This window comes from Salmo salar, chromosome ssa07 (genome assembly GCF_905237065.1).
Source record: "Salmo salar chromosome ssa07, Ssal_v3.1, whole genome shotgun sequence".
NCBI classification, from domain to species: domain Eukaryota; kingdom Metazoa; phylum Chordata; class Actinopteri; order Salmoniformes; family Salmonidae; genus Salmo; species Salmo salar.
The window spans coordinates 27881603-27902443 of NC_059448.1; the positions used below are offsets into that span (position 1 = coordinate 27881603).

General features: G+C 41.2%; 1 protein-coding gene across 1 annotated transcript; it reads right to left on the minus strand.

Moving 5' to 3' along the window:
* Positions 1 to 14578: 14578 nt before the first annotated feature.
* LOC106608952 (mannose-P-dolichol utilization defect 1 protein) lies at positions 14579 to 19827 on the minus strand. The gene is made up of 7 exons (XM_014207205.2): positions 19653 to 19827; positions 19142 to 19207; positions 17828 to 17960; positions 17655 to 17740; positions 17377 to 17495; positions 16967 to 17077; positions 14579 to 16145 (listed from the first exon to the last, which is right to left on the minus strand). Exons 1-7 carry the CDS (start codon positions 19780 to 19782, stop codon positions 16020 to 16022), a joined length of 771 nt encoding a protein of 256 aa, XP_014062680.1. The 5' UTR covers positions 19783 to 19827; the 3' UTR covers positions 14579 to 16019.
* Positions 19828 to 20841: the final 1014 nt, after the last annotated feature.

Consider the following 20841-nt stretch of genomic DNA (forward strand, 5'->3'; position numbering starts at 1 on the left):
GAGACACAGAGTAGGTGAAAGGACGATCTCAACATGTGTGGTTCCCACCGTGAAGCATGGAAGAGGAGGTGTGATGGTGCTTTGCTGGTGACACTGTGTCTGTGATTTATTTACAATTCAAGGCACAAATAACCAGCATGGCTACCACAGCATTCTGCAGCGATACGCCATCCCATCTGGTTTGCGCTTAGTGGGACTATCATTTGTTTTTCAACAGGCTGTGTAAGAGCTATTTGACCAAGAAGGAGAGTGATGAGTGCTGCATCTGATGACCTGGCATCCACAATCACCCAACCTCAACCCAGTTGAGATGGTTTGGGATGAGTTGGACCGCAGATTGGAGGAAAAGCAGCCAACAAGTGCTCAGCATATTTAGGAACTCTGTTGGAAAAGCATTCCAGGTGAAGGTGGTTGAGAGAATACCAAGAGTGTTCAAAGCTGTCATCAAGCCAAAGGGTGGCTACTTTGAAGAACTTGAAATATAAAATATATTTTGATTTGTATAACACTTTTTTGGTTATTACATGATTCCGTGTTATTTCACAGTTTTGATGTCTTCACTATTATTATACAATGTAGAAAATAGTAAAAATAAAGAAAACCCTTGAATGAGTAGGTGTGTCCAAATGTTGGACTTGTACTGTATATCTATATTGCAATTCATATGATAGCGTACGAATCCAATTCGTACAATATGCTACAAATTTGTTGTGCTTAAGATCCCAGACTGCATCTTTAAAGCCAAACTAAGTTAGTGGCACAGATGTAACTATCCAAACAGAAGATACAGCTCCTTAAAATGTTGAAATGTTGTTGCATTGACACAATTCGCTATCACTAAATATCCTACAATTTTAAATCAACCGAAGCTTGAAACCTTAGGCCTATTTTATTGTCTATTTTTAGAAGAATCTTTGGTTCAATTGAAACAATAGCTGTTGATGACTTTCAAATGTTCTGTAGGCCTAAATAGCATTATTGATGATGTGTGATAAAGTATGGTCACATTGCGTTTGCTCTGTTAAACCTACACTCTTAGAAAAAAGGTGCTATCTAGATCCTAAAAAGGTTATTCGGCTGTCACCATAGGAGAACCCTTTGAAGAACCCTTTTTGGTTCCATTCTACATTGAACCCAAAAGGGTTCTACCTGGAACTAAAAGGGTTCTTACCTGGAACCAAAAAGCGTTCTCCTATGGGGACAGCCAAAGAACCCTTTTGGAAGCATTTTTTCTAAGAGTGTACAATTTGGAATGACTACTACAGCAACAGTGAATATATTTAGTTTCTCAAGATAGCACATTGGTAATAGTCAGTGACAAATATCATAGCTAAGCAGGGCTGGGCCTAGTTAAAACCCTGGTCAGTGTTATCCGGTGTCCTTGGGATGACCCTACCCTAAAGCCTAACCCTAGCCTTAACCCCTACCCTAACCTTAACCATTTTACATTTCAACTTCAATGGAGAAGGGACATCCCAAAGATTCCGGAGAGCACCGACCTTAAAACCCTGGATAGGAGACCAGAGGGTAGCTGTAAATAGATACAGTGCATTTGGACCACTTTACTTTTTCCACATTTTGTTACGCTACTGCCTTATTCTAAAATTTATTTTACATTTTTTTTAAATTAACAGTCTACACACAATACCCCATAATGAGAAAGCGAAAACACATTTTTAGACATTTTTGCTAATTTATTACAAAATAAAAACAGAAATACTTTATTTACATAATTATTCAGACCCTTTGCTATGATACTCCATTGATCATCCTTGAGATGTTTCTACAACTTGATTGGACTCCACCTGTGGTAAATTCAATTGATTGGACATGATTTGGAAAGGCACACACCTGTCTATATAAGGTCCCACAGTTGACAGTGCATGTCCGAGCAACAACCAAACCAGGTCGAAGGAATTGTCCATAGAGCTCCCAGACAGGATTGTGTCGAGGCACCAAAAATGTCTGCAGCCTTGAAGTTCCCCAAGAACACAGTGTCCTCCATCATTCTTAAATGGAAGAAGTTTGGAAACACCAAGACTTTTCCCAGAGCTGGCCGCCCGGCCAAACTGAGCAATTGGGGGAGAAGGGCCTTGGTGACCAAGAACCCGATGGTCACTGACATTTCTGAAGAGACCTGAAAATAACTGTGCAACGACACTCCTCATCCAACCTGACAGAGCTTAAGAGGATCTGCAGAGAAGAATGGGAGAAACTCCCCAAATACAGGTGTGCCAAGCTTGTAGCATCATACCCAAGAAGACTTGAGGCTGTAATCACTGCCAAAGATGCTTCAACAAAGTACTGAGTAAAGGGTCTGAACATTTAAGTAAATGTGCTATTTAAGTTTTTTTATATACAGTTGAAGTCGGAAGTTTACATAAACTTAGGTTGAAGTCATTAAAACTTGTTTTTCAACCACTCCACAAATTTCTTGTTAACAAACTATAGCTTTGGCAAGTCGGTTAGGACTTCTACTTTGTACATGACACAAGTAATATTTCCAGCAATTGTTTACAGACAGATTATTTCACTAATAATTCACTGTATCACAATTCCAGTGTGTCAGAAGTTACATACACTAAGTTGACTGTGCCTTTAAACAGCTTAGAAAATTCCAGAAAATGATGTCATGGCTTTAGAAGCTTCTGATAGGCCAATTGACATAATTTCAGTCAACTGGAGGTGTACCTGTGGATGTATTTCAAGGCCTACCTTCAAACTCAGTGCCTCTTTGCTTGACATCATGGGAAAATCAAAAGAAATCAGCCAAGACCTCAGAAAATAAATTGTAGACCTTCACAAGTCTGGTTCATCCTTGGGAGCAATTCCCAAACACCTGAAGGTACCACGTTCATCTGTACAAACAATAGTACGCAAGTATAAACACCATGGGACCACGTAGCAGTCATACCGCTCAGGAAGGAGATGTGTTCTGTCTCCTAGAGATGAACGTACTTTGGTGCGAAAAGTGCAAATCTATCCCAGAACAACAGCAAAGGACCTTGTGAAGATGCTGGAGGAAACAGGTACAAAAGTATCTATATCCACAGTAAAACGAGTCCTATATCGACATAACCTGAAAGGCCGCTCAGCAAGGAAGAAGCCACTGCTCCAAAACTGCCATTAAAAAGCCAGACTATGGTTTGCAACTGCACACGGGGACAAAGATCGTACTTTTGGAGAAATGTCCTCTGGTCTGTTGAAACAAAAATAGAACTGTTTGGCCATAATGACCATCGTTATGTTCGGAGGAAAAAGGGAGAGGCTTGCAAGCCGAATAACACCATCCCAACCGTGAAGCACGGGGGTGGCAGCATCATGATGTGGGGGTGCTTTGCTGCAGGAGGGACTGGTGCACTTCATAAAATAGATGGCATCATGAAGGAGGAAAATTATGTGGATATATTGAAGCAACATCTCAAGACATCAGTCAGGAAGTTAAAGCTTGGTCGCAAATGGGTCTTCCAAATGGACAATAACCCCAAGCATACTTCCAAAGTTGTGGCAAAATGGCTTAAGGACAACAAAGTCAAGGTATTTGGGTGGCCATCACAAAGCCCTGACCTCAATCCTATAGATAATTTGTGGGCAGAACTGAAAAAGCGTGTGCGAGCAAGGAGGCCTACAAACCTGACTCAGTTACACCAGCTCTCTCAGGAGGAATGGGCAAAATTCACCCAACTTATTGTGGGAAGCTTGTGGAAGGCTACCGAAACGTTTGACCCAAGTTAAACAATTTAAAGCAATGCTACCAAATACACTGCTCAAAAAAATAAAGGGAACACTAAAATAACACATCCTAGATCTTAATGAATGAAATAATCTTATTAAATACTTTTTTCTTTACATAGTTGAATGTGCTGACAACAAAATCACACAACAATAATCAATGGAAATCCAATTTATCAACCCATGGAGGTCTGGATTTGGAGTCACACTCAAAATTAAAGTGGAAAACCACACTACAGGCTGATCCAACTTTGATGTAATGTCCTTAAAACAAGTCAAAATGAGGCTCAGTAGTGTGTTTGGCCTCCACGTGCCTGTATGACCTCCCTACAACGCCTGGGCATCCTCCTGATGAGGTGGCGGATGGTCTCCTGAGGGATCTCCCCCCAGATCTGGACTAAAGCATCCGCCAACTCCTGGACAGTATGTGGTCCAATGTGGCGTTGGTGGATGGAGCGAGACATGATGTCCCAGATGTGCTCAATTGGATTCAGGTCTGGGGAACGGGCGGGCCAGTCCATATCATCAATGCCTTCCCCTTGCAGGAACTGCTGACACACTCCAGCCACATGAGGTCTAGCATTGTCTTGCATTAGGAGGAACCCAGGGCCAACCGCACCAGCATATGGTCTCACAAGGGGTCTGAGGATCTCATCTCGGTACCTAATGGAAGTCAGGCTACCTCTGGTGAGCACATGGAGGGCTGTGCGGCCCCCCAAAGAAATGCCACCCCACACCATGACTGACCCACCGCCAAACCGGTCATGCTGGAGGATGTTGCAGGCAGCAGAACGTTCTCCATGGCGTCTCCAGACTCCGTCACGTCTGTCACATGTGCTCAGTGTGAACCTGCTTTCATCTGTGAAGAGCACAGGGCGCCAGTGGCGAATTTGCCAATCTTGGTATTCTCTGGCAAATGCCAAACGTCCTGCACGGTGTTGGGCTGTAAGCACAACCCCCACCTGTGGATGTCGGGCCCTCATACCACCCTCATGGAGTCTGTTTCTGACCTTTTGAGCAGACACATGCACATTTGTGGCCTGCTGGGGGTCATTTTACAGGGCTCTGGCAGTGCTCCTCCTGCTCCTCCTTGCACAAAGGCGGAGGTAGCGGTCCTGCTGCTGGGTTGTTGCCCTCCTACGGCCTCCTCCACGTCTCCTGATGTACTGGCCTGTCTCCTGGTAGCGCCTCCATGCTCTGGACACTACGCTGACAGACACAGCAAACCTTCTTGCCACAGCTCGCATTGATGTGCCATCCTGGATGAGCTGCACTACCTGAGCCACTTGTGTGGGTTGTAGACTCCGTCTCATGCTACCACTAGAGTGAAAGCACCGCCAGCATTCAAAAGTGACCAAAACATCAGCCAGGAAGCATAGGAACCTGCAGAACCACTCCTTTATTGGGGGTGTCTTGCTAATTGCCTATAATTTCCACCTGTGGTCTATTCAAATTTGCAAAACAGCATGTGAAATTTATTGTCAATCAGTGTTGCTTCCTAAGTGGACAGTTTGACTTCACAGAAGTGTGATTGACTTGGAGTTACATTGTGTTGTTTAAGTGTTCCCTTTATTTTTTTGAGCAGTGTACTAATTGAGTGCATGTAAACTTCTGACCCACTGGAAATGTGATGAAAGAAATAAAAGCTGAAATAAATCATTCTCTCTACTATTATTCTGACATTTCACATTCGTAAAATAAAGTGGTGATCCTAACTGACCTAAGACAGGGAATTTTTACTAGGATTAAATGTCAGGAATTGTGAAAAACTGAGTTTCAATGTATTTGGCTAAGGTGTATGTAAACGTCCGACTTCAACTGTATATAACTTCATACTTTCTTGTGTTCTTCTTATTTCTATTTCTCTTGTGTTTTTGTTCTACCTTATGTTATTTTTAATGCTACATTAATATTGATTACTGCATTGTTGGGTTTGGAGCTTGCAAGAAAGGCATTTCACTGTACTGTGCATGTGACATTAAAAACATGACATTTTAAACTTGAACAATAACGAGTGAAAGTAACATGGCTATATACAGGGAGTACCAGTACCGAGTCGATGTGCAGGGGTACGAGGTAATTTAGTTAGCTATGTACATATAGGCTAAGGTGTATGTAAACTTCCAACTTCAACTGTATATATTTGCAAATATGTAAAAAAAAAAAATCTCGTGTATTGGTGTCGATTGATGAGGGGAAAAATGCAATTTAATACATTTTGGAATGGCTGTAACGTAAAAAAAAATTTGGAAAACGTCAAAGAGTCTGGATACTTTCCAAACGCACTGTACATTCTCCAGTAGGAGGTGCTGCCCAGCCTATTCTTTTATTTCTGAAAGTGGATATAAGTTGAGATCTGACATTGTTTTAAGGTACAAATCCAACATATTTTATACACGGTTTGTCTATGTTGAAATTTGGTTACCATGATGACATAATCCTGTGGTTGAATTGTCACCCTCAAAACAACAGCCTCTGCCTGATTGCTTTTTCAAATCCAATGTATTTTCCATGTCACACTATGTTGACAAATTACTTTGAAACAAAGTTGATTCAACTAATTTCTGCCCAGTGGGATGTAACCGTTCCTGCTTTTAATTAATTCATGTGCACCAACTGGCCTAATTGAGTCTGTTATTTTTCAAAGAGAGAGCACTCAAAGGTGGAGATTGAGAATCATCTAAACACAAAAAGAGAAACCCTTTTTCTATTTAGTCAACATTGCTGCAGGAAACCTCACCACATCAGAAGTCGTCATGGAAACTCCTTGTGCATATTATTTACCTGCATTCCTTGAAGCCTACGAACCACTCCTCTCTTGCACGCAAAGCAGGACAGAGCAAACACCTTCCTCACGCTCCCTTTCTGCAACCCCGCCCGCACAGTGCGCACACATAGCTTACGTAGAGCTATAGGCAAGGGTTTGAGCGTCACAGAAAACCCATGCTATAATACAATTGAACACAGTCAATTGCAATTGCACAACTTCTCATGTCTTATGTGCATATTCTTTTACATGTCCAATAATTTATCCAAACCGCTATTTGAGGTTTACACACAAGCTTACTTGGACAATACATAAATATAAGTTGGGCAACAGTATCCCAACAAAACACAACCCGACACACATATTAAAGCGGCAATCAACAGTAGAAACAATAACATCGCGTTTTCTCCTTGTTTCAGTAAAAAGCTAAGGATGGGGCAGGAGAAATGTTACCACTCTCAAATTAATAGACAGAGCTATGGATGCAAGGACTGACCATCCATTATATACAAATGATAGTTTTAGCCTCAAAACATGATTATGTTTACATGGGGTATGGCAGTTGGACCAATCTCATGAGCCTTTTATAAGTTATATTATTCAAGAATCAATGGGTCCATATCACAAAAATGGATGTAGCAACTGCTGATTGCCCCTTTAAGAACATAAAATGTGCACATTTTAAATAAGCTTTTAATAGATAGGGGGACTAACAACTGCAGTAGGTAAGGGGCCTAGGGGCTTATTACTGGTCATGGGGAGGTTAACTACAGAAACGCAGGCCCCAAAACCTATAAGCTCATACCCCATCACTGACTGTCTGTGACTGACTACAAACCAACCACACCTTTCTGCACAGGTCATTGAAAGACCTGCTTGTTGCGTTGTTTGCTCACAGGTGAGCGAGTGGGTGTCCGTTTCTGGCGCAGAACCAACACACACACACTATGCCACGACACACACACACGCACTCACACACGGTTGGCTGCAATGTCACTGAACGCCGGATCTGCCGCATTTTCGCATGTTCGCACCTGAGTACCCCAAGTCACACAATAAATCAAATCAAATGTTCTTTGTCACATGCTTCATAGACACCAGGTGTAGACTAACAGTGAAATGCTTACTTACGGGTCCTTTTCCAACAATGCAGCATTAAAGATTTAATAAAAAATCACATCAAATAAAACTGGGTAATAACAAGGTAGCTCAGGGGGAGGGGAGGCTACCGTGGAAGCCTGATCATGGATGGCTATAAGATTCCGTTTTATGACTGACAACAGCATACGTTCTATGGGTAGGGGGGAGTGGGGTACGTTGAGCCATGTTTTAAATTCAGCTACATCAAGGGAAATACAGTATTCTTTCTACCAAAGGTATCTACATCTACTGTATTTCAGGATGTTGTCTATCCCTGGAAATAATCCGAATTCATGTAAACATAACAGTTTTGAAAACTTAGCTTGTCAAAAAAAGTGGTCTCTTGGCACAATTTACCCCGGGTATGGGGTAAATTGAGCATGGGGACAGAGTAAAATTGTGCCTCACGGGGTAAGTAGGAGATGGTGTCCTGTGATGGTGCTGGTAGGTCAAAGTTTAATGTTGTGGTATATCTTAAATATATGCCTACATTCAGATATAGATATCGGTTCAATATCACTAACCCTTCAATTTCTTGACCAGTTGTCTGAGACAGGGATGTTGTTTTTATGTGCCAATTCAAAGGCAAGTTCTCAACATTTGAGGCTACTAAGCCCATGAAACTGGTCCTCGAGATTCTTGATATGTTTAGCATGCTCAGACTCCATGTCAACAGATAAGACCTGTTGAATCAAAGTTGTTTCCACGTCATTTCATGAAATTACATTGACCCAACGTGGAACAGACATTGAATTGACGTCTGTGCCCAGTGGGTTGTTTCTCTCTGCTATCATAGCTTTTTTTTAAAACTTCTTCGGGATTGGTGTCCCTTCCACGGGACGGTTGAGCTAATGTAGGCTAATGCGATTAGCATGAGGTTGTAAGTAACAAGAAAATTTCCCAGGACATAGACATATCTGATATTGGCAGAAAGCTTATATTCTTGTTAATCTAACTGCACTGTCCAATTTACAGTAGCTATAGAATAGAATAAGAATACCATACTATTGTTTGAGGAGAGTGCACAATTTTGAACATGAAAAGTTATTAATAAACAAATTAGGCACATCTGGGCAGTCTTCATACATAATTTTGAACAGAAATGCAATGGTTCATTGGATCAGTCTAAAACATTAGACATACACGGATGCCATCTAGTGGCCGAAATCTAAATTGCACCTGGGCTGGAATAATACATTATGGCCTTTCTCTTGCATTTCAAAGATGGTACAAAAAAATATACAAAAGAACGGTTGTTTTTTTCTTTGTAATTATCTTTTACCAGATCTATTGTGTTATATTATACTACATTACTTTCACATTTCCATAAACTTCAAAGTGTTTCCTTTCAAATGGTACCAAGAATATGCATATCCCTGCTTCAGGGCCTGAGCTACAGAAAGTTAGATTTGGGTATGTCATTTTAGGCGAAAATTGAAAAAAAGGGGCTAATCCATAAGAGATTTTAAGCACAGGTACATGTTATTTTCTAATCAATGTACCTCTTTCAGTGTCATTGTCTATTTTTTCATCCCTTGCTGCTGCTCGAATAGACCAGGGATGTTCTCTTGATAAGTGTGTGAATTAGGCCATTTTCCTGTCCTGCTAAAGTACTTTTGGGTGTCAGGGAAAATGTATGGAGTAAAAAGTACAACATTTTCTTTAGGAATGTAGTGAAGTAAAAGTAAAAGTAGTCAAATATATAAATCGGAAAGTACAGATAACCCAAAAAACAACTTAAGTAGTACTTTCAACTATTTTTACTACACACATTGTAGTGTATAGAGACCCCAACTCATGTACAAGACAATCTTAGAACTATTTACTTTGGTTTAGATACAAGCATCATGAAACCTATAACACAATAAATTAATTTGACTTTGTGAAAATCTGTTTTTTGGTTCTAACTTGCTTAACCACTTTTTCCATGTGGTTTCTTAATTCACAGACTCTATGAAATCATGACCTCTTCCTAAATATTTGTTCACAAGATTCATTTTGTTTATGGTTTTCTAGAAACAAAGGGTGGCTTAACTAACCCTTTGGCTCAACTTACCCCACTCTCGTCTACTTGTCTGCCCTGTTAGGTCTATAATTAGCAGTGGAGGTTTTGGAGTTATGAGGGCTGACTGAGTGATGTGCTATCCAATACCTTGGCCATAGACATGAGCAACATATTCCTCCAACAGTTTTGTTTTTTCAGGGCAAGGCGTTCGTATGGCCTGCCGTTTGGGTAGGTCTATTGGGAGTCATCAAGAAGGTTAAATAAACACCTAACATTACATAATATAATAGGTCCAAAGGCCATGTAAGTCATCAGTCATACTCCATACATTTTCACTGACATCCCAAAGTGTTTGTAAGGTTTTGAATGCTTAGCAGGCGGGGAAATTGTCAAATTCACACACTTATCAAGAGAACATTCCTGGTCATCCCTACTGCCTCTGATCTGGCGGACTCACGAAACATGAATGCTTCATTTGTAAATTATATCTTGAATTTTGGAGAGTGCACCTGGCTATCCGTAAATTTCTAATACAAGAAAATTGTGCCGCCTGGTTTGCTTAATATAAGGAATTTGAAATTATTTATACTTTTACTTTTAAACTTAAGCATATTTTAGCAATTACATTTACTTTTGTACTTAAGTATATTTAAAAAGTATATTTACTCAAGTAGTATTTTACTGTAGTATTTTACTCGGTGACTTTCACTTTTACTTGAGTCATTTTCTTTTAAGGTATCTTTTACTCAAGCATTACAATTGGTTACTTTTTCCACCACTGCAGGTCTGAGTGAACCAGGTAGGCCTAACAGGTTATGGAAAAACAGTGATGGTTTTCTTCCTCTTTCTGCGGTAGGGAGGTGTGTGTGTGTGTTTGCTCCCTCCCACATCTCTCAACAGTTGCAGTCAAAGAAGCCAGATCTCTGCTGATAGTGTGTGTGTATGTGCATGAGGCTTACCTGGCTGCCTAGCATAGTACTATTTAGTGCCGCTTTGTTTGCAGCACCCTAGCTAATTCAAGGAACTCACAAACGATAAGGAAAGACTGTCTGGCAGTCTGGCTCCCGTCTGCAGTGAAACATCACAGAATCATCTCCGAATCTCCGAAGCTTTAAAAGACTTCACAGTTCACACTCACAGCCCAACAGGAATGACGATGGTGATTTCCCCCACAATTTTTGTTTGTTTCACAGAACAGTATCATTAAGATGTAGATACTGTATGAAAATGTCAAGATATATAATCGTGGATATGAATGGGACGAAATCTATTAGCCGCCATGAAAAAATAAATAAAAAAAATCACCTGTTGAATGCGTGGTTTGAAATATGAGAAAAGCATTTGAAATAAAAAATTACCGATATTTGAGAAGTGTCACGGATGTTATTTTTCAGATAATAGCCAAAACAACCAAAAACAAGCTCAACGTTTTACAAAGTCTGTCAAGACCATGGGTGGTATGTACACTCACCGACTGATCATAGAAAGTATTGCTGTCTTTGTCAGGACTGGAGGTGTCCCAGGTTGGGTAGATCTGTCTCACATAGCTGTGGCGTGTAGCTATGGCAGATAGGAGACATTCGACAGGGGTATAATGCTGCTAATAGAGGAAATGTTTGCCAACCTCTGAGTGAGAGAGTGACAGGTAACCCTAATGAGCTAGTAGAGACACACCCTGAGGTAGACAGGTCTGAGAGGGAGGGAGAGCGAGGGGGAGAGAGAGGGGGTTCAACAGGTCTGAAAGAGAGAGGGAGAGTGAGAGGGGTGGGAGAGTTCAACAGGTCTGCGAGCAAGAGAGAGAGTGGTGGGATGGTTGTTGGGAGACAAGCCTTTTTAGTTCTAGCGTATTTTTTTAAACTTTTATTTAACTAGACAAGGCAGTTAAGAACAAATTCTTATTTACAAAGCCCCCCCCCCCGGCCAAAACCTCCCCTAACCCGAACGACGCTGGGCCAATTGTGCGCCGCTCCTATGCTACCCCCGATCACAGCCGGTTGAGATACAGCCTGGGATCGAACCCGGGTCTGTAGTGACGTCTCTAGCACTGCGATGCAGTGCCTTAGACCGCTCTACCACTCGGGAACCCCGCATGTATGCGAATGCGTATGTGTTTTTGTTTGCGTGTGTGTGTGTGTGTGTGTGTTCTTACTGAAACACATCTGGTGCAAACATCCATTTTTGTGATTAGAGGATGAACAAGGGAGAGGAAAAGTTTGCTACACTTGATCTTAATCCTGTGACTAAACAGACTAAACCATTGGGGAGATGAAAGGGCTTTACCCTTATCAGCCAGCTGAGGCATTCACCAAAACACCACCGCTGAGGTGGGGCAATGGCGTGTTCCGCCAGGTTCTGCCAGAGGTGGGGTGTTTCACAGATGGCCAGATAGGGGGAGATGGGAAATGCAGGCCTAACAATCAGCAGGTAGATAAAGATTGGCCCACACATTAAAGAGATTAAAGGAGGCGATGAGTGTGTGCATGTGTGTGAACTGAGCGCAGTGGAACAAAACTGGCCTCTTCTTAAGCTCAGTCAGACCTCCCAAGATGCATCTATCTCACAGGTGATACGGACTAACAAAGTTGGAGCTTGCCATCTCCGCTGCACAATCACCATCAGAAATGCCTGCCGGGGCCCTCTCTCTCTCTGCCCCCCCCCCCCCTCGCTCTTTCTCACCCTCTCTCAATGAAAAAAATGATTTTTATTTTCTCCAAACTCTTTTTCTTAACTGCCTGCCTCTGTCGATCTCCCTCCTGCTTCTCCTACTCCTTGGCCTGCTACAACCGGCGTTTCTCTCTCTTTCTTTCCAAGACAATAATTTCTCTACTTACCCCTTTTACTCGCTCTCTTCCCTCTCATGTGGTTTGGCTCCTCTCTTTCGTTCCCGTCATAGAAACAAAGGACAAAAGTTGGTGAGTGAGTGATAAACAAAGCATGAGGGAAACTGATGAGAGAAAAGGGATGAAAAGAGAAAGACGTACTTTGCAGAGAGAGAGAGAGAGAGAGAGAGAGAGAGAGAGATGGAGAGAGATGGTCACTGTTGTGGCTTAAGGTGGAAATAAACAAGTGTATCTTACAGATATCTTCCGCTCAACCCTTCTATCAAGTTTAATTAACCTTTGGAGTCTGTTTGTCACAAAAAAAAATGGTGTTTTGAGTTGTTTCTTAAGAAACTTCCGTTGTCCAATTGTGGGACTTTTCGGTTGCGGGGGTGTTGATGATGTCAGTGTGATTGAGGACAGAGAGGCAGGGGGTCGATGGAACGACACACATGGGACTTGAGAAAGGAAAGGAGAGAAGGGTCTATTCAATGGGGGGGGGGGCAAACATAGTGACAAATAATGGTATGGTAAAGAGGGCATGCAGAAAAATAGAATTTTTTTTATTACATCACAAAAGAGGTGGAAAATAATTATCAAGTTTGTGGTTAAAATAAGAGTATAAGCAGTGACAAATTATCCCATACTGAACAAAAATATAAAAGCAACATGTAAAGTTGTTGGTCCCATGTTTCATGAGCTGAAATAAAAGATCCCAGAAATGTTCCATACACTCAACTCAATAAGCTTATTTCTCTAAAATGTTGTGTACAAATTTGTTTACATCCCTGTTAGTGGGCTTTTCTCCTTTGTCAAGATAATCCATTCACCTAACCGGTGTGGCATATTAAGAAGCTGATTGAACAGCATGATCATTGCACAAGTGCACCTTGTGTTGGGGACAATAAAAGGCCACAGTTTGGTCACACAACACAATTCCACAGATGTCTCAAGTTTTTCGGGATGTGGTAATTGGCATGCTGACTGCAGAAATGTCCACCAGAGCTGTTGCCAGAGAATTTAATGTTTATTTCTCTACCATAAGCCGCCTCTAATGTCATTTTAGAGAATTTGGCAGTACGTCCAACCGGCCTCACAACTGCAGACCAATTGTAACCACGACAGCTCAGGACCTCCACATCCAGCTTCTTCACCTGTGGGATTGTCTGAGACGAGCCACCCGGACAGCTGATGAAATTGTGGGTTTGCACAACCGAAGAATTTCAGCACAAACTGTCAATTTGAATGCAGAGATACCGTGACGAGATCCTGAGGCCCATAGTCATGACATTCATCCGCCGCCATCACGTCATGTTTCAGCATAATAGATGGCCCCATGTCGCAAGGAGTTGTACACAATTCCTGGAAGCTGAAAATATCCCAGTTCATCCATTGCCTGCATACTCACCAGAAATGTCACCTATTGAGCATGTTTGGGATGCTCTGGATCAACGTGTACAACAGCATGTTCCCGCCAATATCCAGAAACTTTGCACAGCCATTGAAGAGTGGGACACCATTCCACATGCCACAATCAACAGCCGGATCAACTCTATGCGAAGAATGTGTGTCGTGCTGAAGGAGGCAAATGGTCACATCAGATACTGACTGGTTATCTGATCCACACCCCTACCTTTTTTTTAAGGTATATGTGACCAATAGATGCATATTGGTATTCCCAGTCATATAAAATCCATAAATTATGGCATAATTAATCTATTTCAATTGACTGATTTCCTTATATGAACTGTAACTCAGTAAAATCTCTGAAATTGTTGCAAGATGCATTTATATTTTGGTTTAGTTTAAATGCCTGTACTTTGGAGAACTAGTAGAGTGAACAAAATAGAGGGTGAACAATTGTCTCTATCTAGTGGCATGAAAATGAATGACACCCAATCATTTTGGAACAATGGGTATGCAGACTTTTGTTCCAGCCCTTCCTTAAACAACAAACCTAATGAAAATAACTGAGTTGAGTTTTATTTCATTATATCATATAACTTGCTAAATCAGGGATGTTACTGCAGGGTTGGAATGAAAGCCTGCACAACCCACAGGCTCTCTTTGGACTGGAGTTCTGAAAACATAAGAGAAAACTACAGACACCTGAGCTGTCCCAACAAAAACAAAACATATTTTATTACATTTTCCCATTAAAATAAACTCTTACCATCTTCAGAACTGTAGCACTCGCAGAAGACGCATACAAGTGCGAGCAGCACCTTAACATGAGAAGTTGAATCTCAACAAGTAAACTAAAACTAAACAGAGAAATTGGACTTCAACATAACACTATAATGACCCCAAATTTCTGCTCCCAGGTTAATCTGAATCAAATTGGAATGAATTATTTAGTATTGTGGACTCATTCATTGAATTCAATAAAAGATGTGATATATCATTAAACAAATACAGCATCGATATGCACAAAGAAACACAGAAAAACATAATTTGGACTGATAACCATTTGATTCAGTACAGTTATTTTGATCTAGCCTGTGTGCCAGTCTGTTTGTGCAATAATGCCAAATCCTTGTAACTCTGTCACGCCAAACATGGTTTACCAAGTACAGCAATGAAGTTGGCACAAGCATTAAAGGATCTGAGACCAGGCTGCTTTAGATCACACTCAGGAAACAAAGCTTCAACAACTTCAAGGTCGAACATTTAACCCAAACATACTGACAGAGAATTTCACAGTAAACCTCTATTGCTTCAACCCTTGATTATAGCTAGAATAGTTGACTTCCTGGTTGTGTTCTGGAATGCGTTTTCATTCTAGATTATGATCCGAGGACAACCCGTGTACTAGAACTGGAACAATGGAGTGCATTGTTAGGGAGGCATAAAGATTTAGGAGTACGATGAAAACTGACCATAGTGGGTGTTTTGACAGCTCCGGGGTAAAGGTTCCCCTAGGTACAGATATAGGATCAGCTTCCCCTCCCAGAATCCTAACCTTAACCATAAGTTGGAAAAATGCAAAACGACTCAGGATCAGCGTCAACTTCACCCTACTCCGTATCGGCACTTCTGTGGCGTTTAGTAAAATCAGCGTTCAGGATGGAGAAATAAGAGTGTCAAGCCTTCCCTTCCCTGAGCTAAAACACTGAGGCAAAACTAAAGATTTCTCTGTGAGCTAGTCTAACGGGGCTGTAGTCACAGTATCATTGAAGTCAGGTAAAGTAGAGAGTTCCTTGGTTTGGGTGGTGGGAATAGAATATTTGGTCCAGAGCTAAGCTTACAGTAGGGGAGTGCAGAGTGTATGAATTGCTAGATGTGAATTTGTGCAAATCTCAAATGACACCCAATTCCCCATTTGAGTCCATGGCCCTGGTCAGTAGTGCACTACATATGGAATAGGGTGCCATTTGAGCTGCACCCTGTCTATATATTCTCTCTACCATTGTCTGCATCCCAAAATGGCACGCTATTCCCAATATAGTGCACTACTTTTGACCAGAGCCCTATGGATCCTGGTCAAAAGTAATGCACTATATTGGGAAATAGGGTGCCAATTTAGAGGCAACTAATTTCATGTGCACCTGTCTATCTACACCTTCTTCTTCTTCTTCAGTGCCGGGCTGCTGTTCCAGTAGTACAGGAGCTGGGCAGCGATAAGACCGTTACAGGAAGAGGATATGACATAGGTCAGGGCCATCAGGGAGTCACCTGTTTCCTGTTGGTAGAGAGAAACCAGGAAGTGAAAAGTAGAAATTATTGGCATGTTGGATTAGGACAGGATCACACACAGACTGCCTCAAATGGCACCCTTTTCCCTTTAGGTGTCATTTAGCAGACACTCTACCTACTATATAAGGAATAGTGTGCTGTTTAAGACGTATCCACCCTCTCACATACAGTACACACACTTTATACACAGTAGCACATTTTACCCACAACAGCTGCACATACCGACTAAGTCACTCAGGATAAGAACGTCTGCTAAATGACTAAAAATGTACATGTAACAAAACATTAAGTATACAAAACATTAAGAACACCTGCTTTTTCCATGACAGACTGACCAGGTGAAAGCTATGATCCCTTATTGATGTCACTTGTTAAATCAACTTCAAAATCAGTGTAGATGAAGGGAAGGAGACAGGTTAAAGAAGGATTTTTAAGACTAGAGACAATTCAGACATGGATTGCGTATGCTTGCAATTCAGAGAGTGAATAGGAAAGACAAAATATTTTAAGTGCCTTTGAATGGGGTACGGTAGTAGGTGCCAGGCACACCGGTTTGTGTCAAGAAATGCTGCTGGGTTTTCACGGTCAACAGTTTCCCGTGTGTATTAAGAATGTTCCACCACCCAAAGGACATCCAGCCAACTCGACACAACTGTGGGAAGCATTGGAGTCAACATGGGCCAGCATACACTTTCGACACCTTATAGAGTCCATGCCCTGACCAATTGAGGGGTGCAACTCAATATTAGGAAGATTTTCCTAATCTTTGGTATACTCAGTGTACATTCACTGAACACACATATATACCTGTATTGAGGTGAATATGCGAGCCAAGGAGCCAGCGAACAGCATAAACACAGTGATGGCAGACAGCTGACCTGTGTGTCCATTACGATAGTTTGTCACTACCTGAATAAGCTGCAATCACAGGGAGAAATAAACATGATCACAGATTAATACAACGATAACATTATTTGTTAACTAATGATAACTCCTATAAATAAACACATTTATAACACAAATTGACTTTATTATTGATTTATTTTGGGGTACATTTTTACAGTTGAACTATTTAAAGTACAAATAAATCCTAGAGGATAACATGAAAATATGAAATACATTTATTGTCCAATGTGCTGCTCGAACAACGCTATAATTACAATACAACACGATGACTATGTTATACATGTTAGAAAATCTATTAATGCTTCACGTACCCTGCCAATGATGATAGCAGGCATGTTGGATGCCTGCATGGCCATGACCACAGGCATTGGCGTTACAGGGGAGAGCAGCAGAGCTACCAGACCAAAGTACACCACCAGGAACAGCACACCTAGAGGGAGCAGACACACAGAAATAGAACATCAGCCACTGCTTGTGAGGGCAGCTAGTTGTATGCTAACTTAAAGTCGTACATTGTAAGCTCAAAAGGAAGTGTTAGTAGTGAGTGTCAAGTCTTATCGTCAGGTAGGTGTGTGTGTGTGTGTCTTACCTTTGACTGTGTTGCCTCCATAATGCATTATGAGGAACCCGATGGTTACTGTCTGTAACATGAGGAAGAGGGCCTCACCCCAGGCACTGAAAGAGAAAACGCAAAATATGTTAACTTGTGCGTGTCTGTGTGTGTGACTGTGCATGTCTCCGTGTGTGTGTACAACTCAGTACCTGAAGGGGAAGCTGTTAGCAATGCTATAGGCCATGGTGCCGGTGATAGCCAGCAGCTCCAGCAAAACAGAGTTGAAGCTTAGACCATCTGCACTCTTAGCCCCCATCAGCTTCAGGATCTGAGGCAGCTTTACTGTGGGGGGAGAGAGAGTGGGAGGGAGCGAGATATGGGTTATGTATTATCTAAATGTGTGGATGGATCGAACTCTATTGTAAATATCTTTCCATCTACAGGTAACTGCCAAAACAAAAGCAAACACCAACATAGTGTCTTAATAGTGTGTTGGGCCCCCACTAGCACCGAGAACAGCTTCAATGCACCTTGGCATAGATTCTACAAGTGTCTGAAACTCTATTTGAGGGATGCGCCACCATTCTTCCACAAGAAATTCCAGAATTTGGGGTTTTGTTGATGGTGGTGGAAAACGCTGTCTTAGGCACTGCTCCAGAATCAATTCGGTTGACATCTGGTGACTGAGACACACACACACTTTAAACCCCCTATGCTCCTTTAAGACCCCTCTTTAAAAGTCATTGACATATCTTCTTCTAGCCATGGTAGCCAAAATAATGGGCAACTGGGCATTTTTATTCATGACCCTAAGCATGATGGGATGTAAATTGCTTAATCAAATCAAATGTTATTGGTCACATACACATGTTTAGCAGATGTTATTGTGGGTGTAGCGAAATGCTTGTGTTTCTAGCTCCAACAGTGCAGTAATATCTAACAATTTCACAACAATACACACACATCTAAGTACAGGAATGGAATTAAGAATATATAAGCTGCATACACTAAAATACAGTTGAATATAATATAATACATACATATACAAATATATAATACATACATATATATATATATACAAATGAGATGAGTAATGCAAAATATGTAAACATTATTAAAGTGACCAGTGTTCCATTTATTAAAGTGGCTACTGATTTCAAGTCTATGTATATAGGCAGTAGCCTCTAATGTGCTAGTGATGGTTATCTAACAGTCTGATGGGCTTTAACTCAGGAACCACACCTGTACAGTACTTTGTATCATTTACTCAAGTGTTTCCTTTATTTTGGCAGTTACCTGTATATAAGAGAGGGGCAGGGAGTTATGCTTTGCACACATAGGGAGAGAGAGACAGAGATAAAGATTGAGAGTGAGTGTAATGTTTACTGTTCATTTCACTTTTGTTAATTATCTATTTCATTTGCTTTGGCAATGTAAACATATGTTTCCCATGCCAATAAAGTCCTTTGAATTGAAATAGAGAGAACGAGATAGAGAGAGGAGAAAGAGAATCTTAGTCTTACCCATCACAGACCCCAGGATGATTCCAATGCCCAGACCTTTGCTCAGCACAATCTTTAGACATGGCACTGCAGACAGAAACAATCAATGATTTAACGGGTATTATCAGAGAGAACAGATAGATATGTCATTCTTCTCCTATCTAGAATTATTGAGGAACTACAAGAGATTGAGGAACACTGGCATGAGATAGCCCCGCCTCTGAACGCTGTCAAAACAAAACGTCCAACTAGCTACTGACGTTAGCTCCTCTTCTGTCTTTTTAGCCTGTTTAGAGGGTACGATCCCTACGTACATCCCGTCCAATATATTTCTTTATATCCAGTAACTGTAAACGCAAAAGATAACATAGAAGTTACATTGTGAAATATCGATTAAAAACGCAAATCTTGCAAGCTAACGTTACCTAGCTAGCTCATCCATTCAACGTTGAAGCCCTGGCTAGCTAACGTTAACTAGCTAAGTTAGCTCTTGCAATCAAACGTCAGTCAATTATGTAACAACTTGATTTACCATCCAGAAAGTTAAAATTGAGAAAAAACTCGTCGTAACATGATTCTGGCATGAAATAAGTGAGCAGGAGCCCCTTCAGTGGGTCCAACACAGAAGTCTTTGGAAGTTCTTCCATAACATGGCTCGCCATTGTGGAACTGTGACGTGACGTCGCAGTGTGCAAATAATAACTGTTCCCTCATGCTACACGGACACATATGCACTGCCAATGGTTCCAGAGCTCACTGTGATTTTTGTTGTTGTTGATTTCATTAGCTTCCCCATTAGCCGACGCCAATGGCGAGAGCTAGTCTTACTGGTGTCCGACACATAACGAACAAGCCAATACAGATAAAATACTTTACAATTTGCATACATTTAAAAACACGAACATGTAGTAAGTATTCTTTTGCATTTATCAGTTACACATACACTGAACAAAAATATAAACACAACATGCAACAATTTCAAAGATTTTAGGGAGTTACAGTTCATATATGGAAATCAGTCAATTGAAATACATTAATTAGGTCCTAATCTATAGATTTCACATCACTGGGAATAACAATATGCATCTGTTGGTCACAGATACCTTAAAAAAAAAGTAAGGGTGTGGAAAAGAAAACCAGTTAGTATCTGGTGTGACCACCATTTGGTGTGACCACTATTTACCTCATGCAGCACGACACATCTCCTTCGCATAGTTGATCAGGCTGTTGATTGTGACCTGTGCAATGTTGTCCCACTCTTCAAAGGCTGTGTGAAGTTGCTGGATATTGGCGGGAACTGGAACACTCTGTCGTACGCGTACGTGATCCAGAGCATCCCAAACATGCTCAATTGGTGACATGTCTGAGTATGCAGGCCATGGAAGAACTGGGACATTTTCAGCTTTATTTCAGAACATTAAATTATCTGGCAACAGCTCTGGTGGACATTCCTGCAGTCAGCATGCCAATTGCACACTCCCTCAACTTGTGACATCTGTGGCATTGTGTTGTGTGACAACTGCACATTTTAAAGTGGCCTTTTATTGTCCCCAGCACAAGATGCACCTGTGTAATGATAATGCTGTTAAATCAGCTTCTTGATATGCTTGACCTGTCAGGTGGATGGATTATCTTGGCAAAGGAGAAATGTTCACTAACAGAGATGTACACAAATTTGTGCACAACATTTGAAAGAAATATGCTTTTTGTCCCTATGGAAA

Excerpts from the sequence above, each read along its gene's own strand:
- LOC106608952 (XM_014207205.2), bottom strand. The coding sequence starts at position 19,782 with ATGGCGAGCCATGTTATGGAAGAACTTCCAAAGACTTCTGTGTTGGAC. Across the intron at positions 17,496-17,654 it reads TGGAGGCAACACAGTCAAAG|GTGTGCTGTTCCTGGTGGTG; the intron begins GTAAGACACACA and ends TGCTCCCTCTAG. Across the intron at positions 16,146-16,966 it reads GCATATTCACCTCAATACAG|GAAACAGGTGACTCCCTGAT; the intron begins GTATATATGTGT and ends CTCTACCAACAG.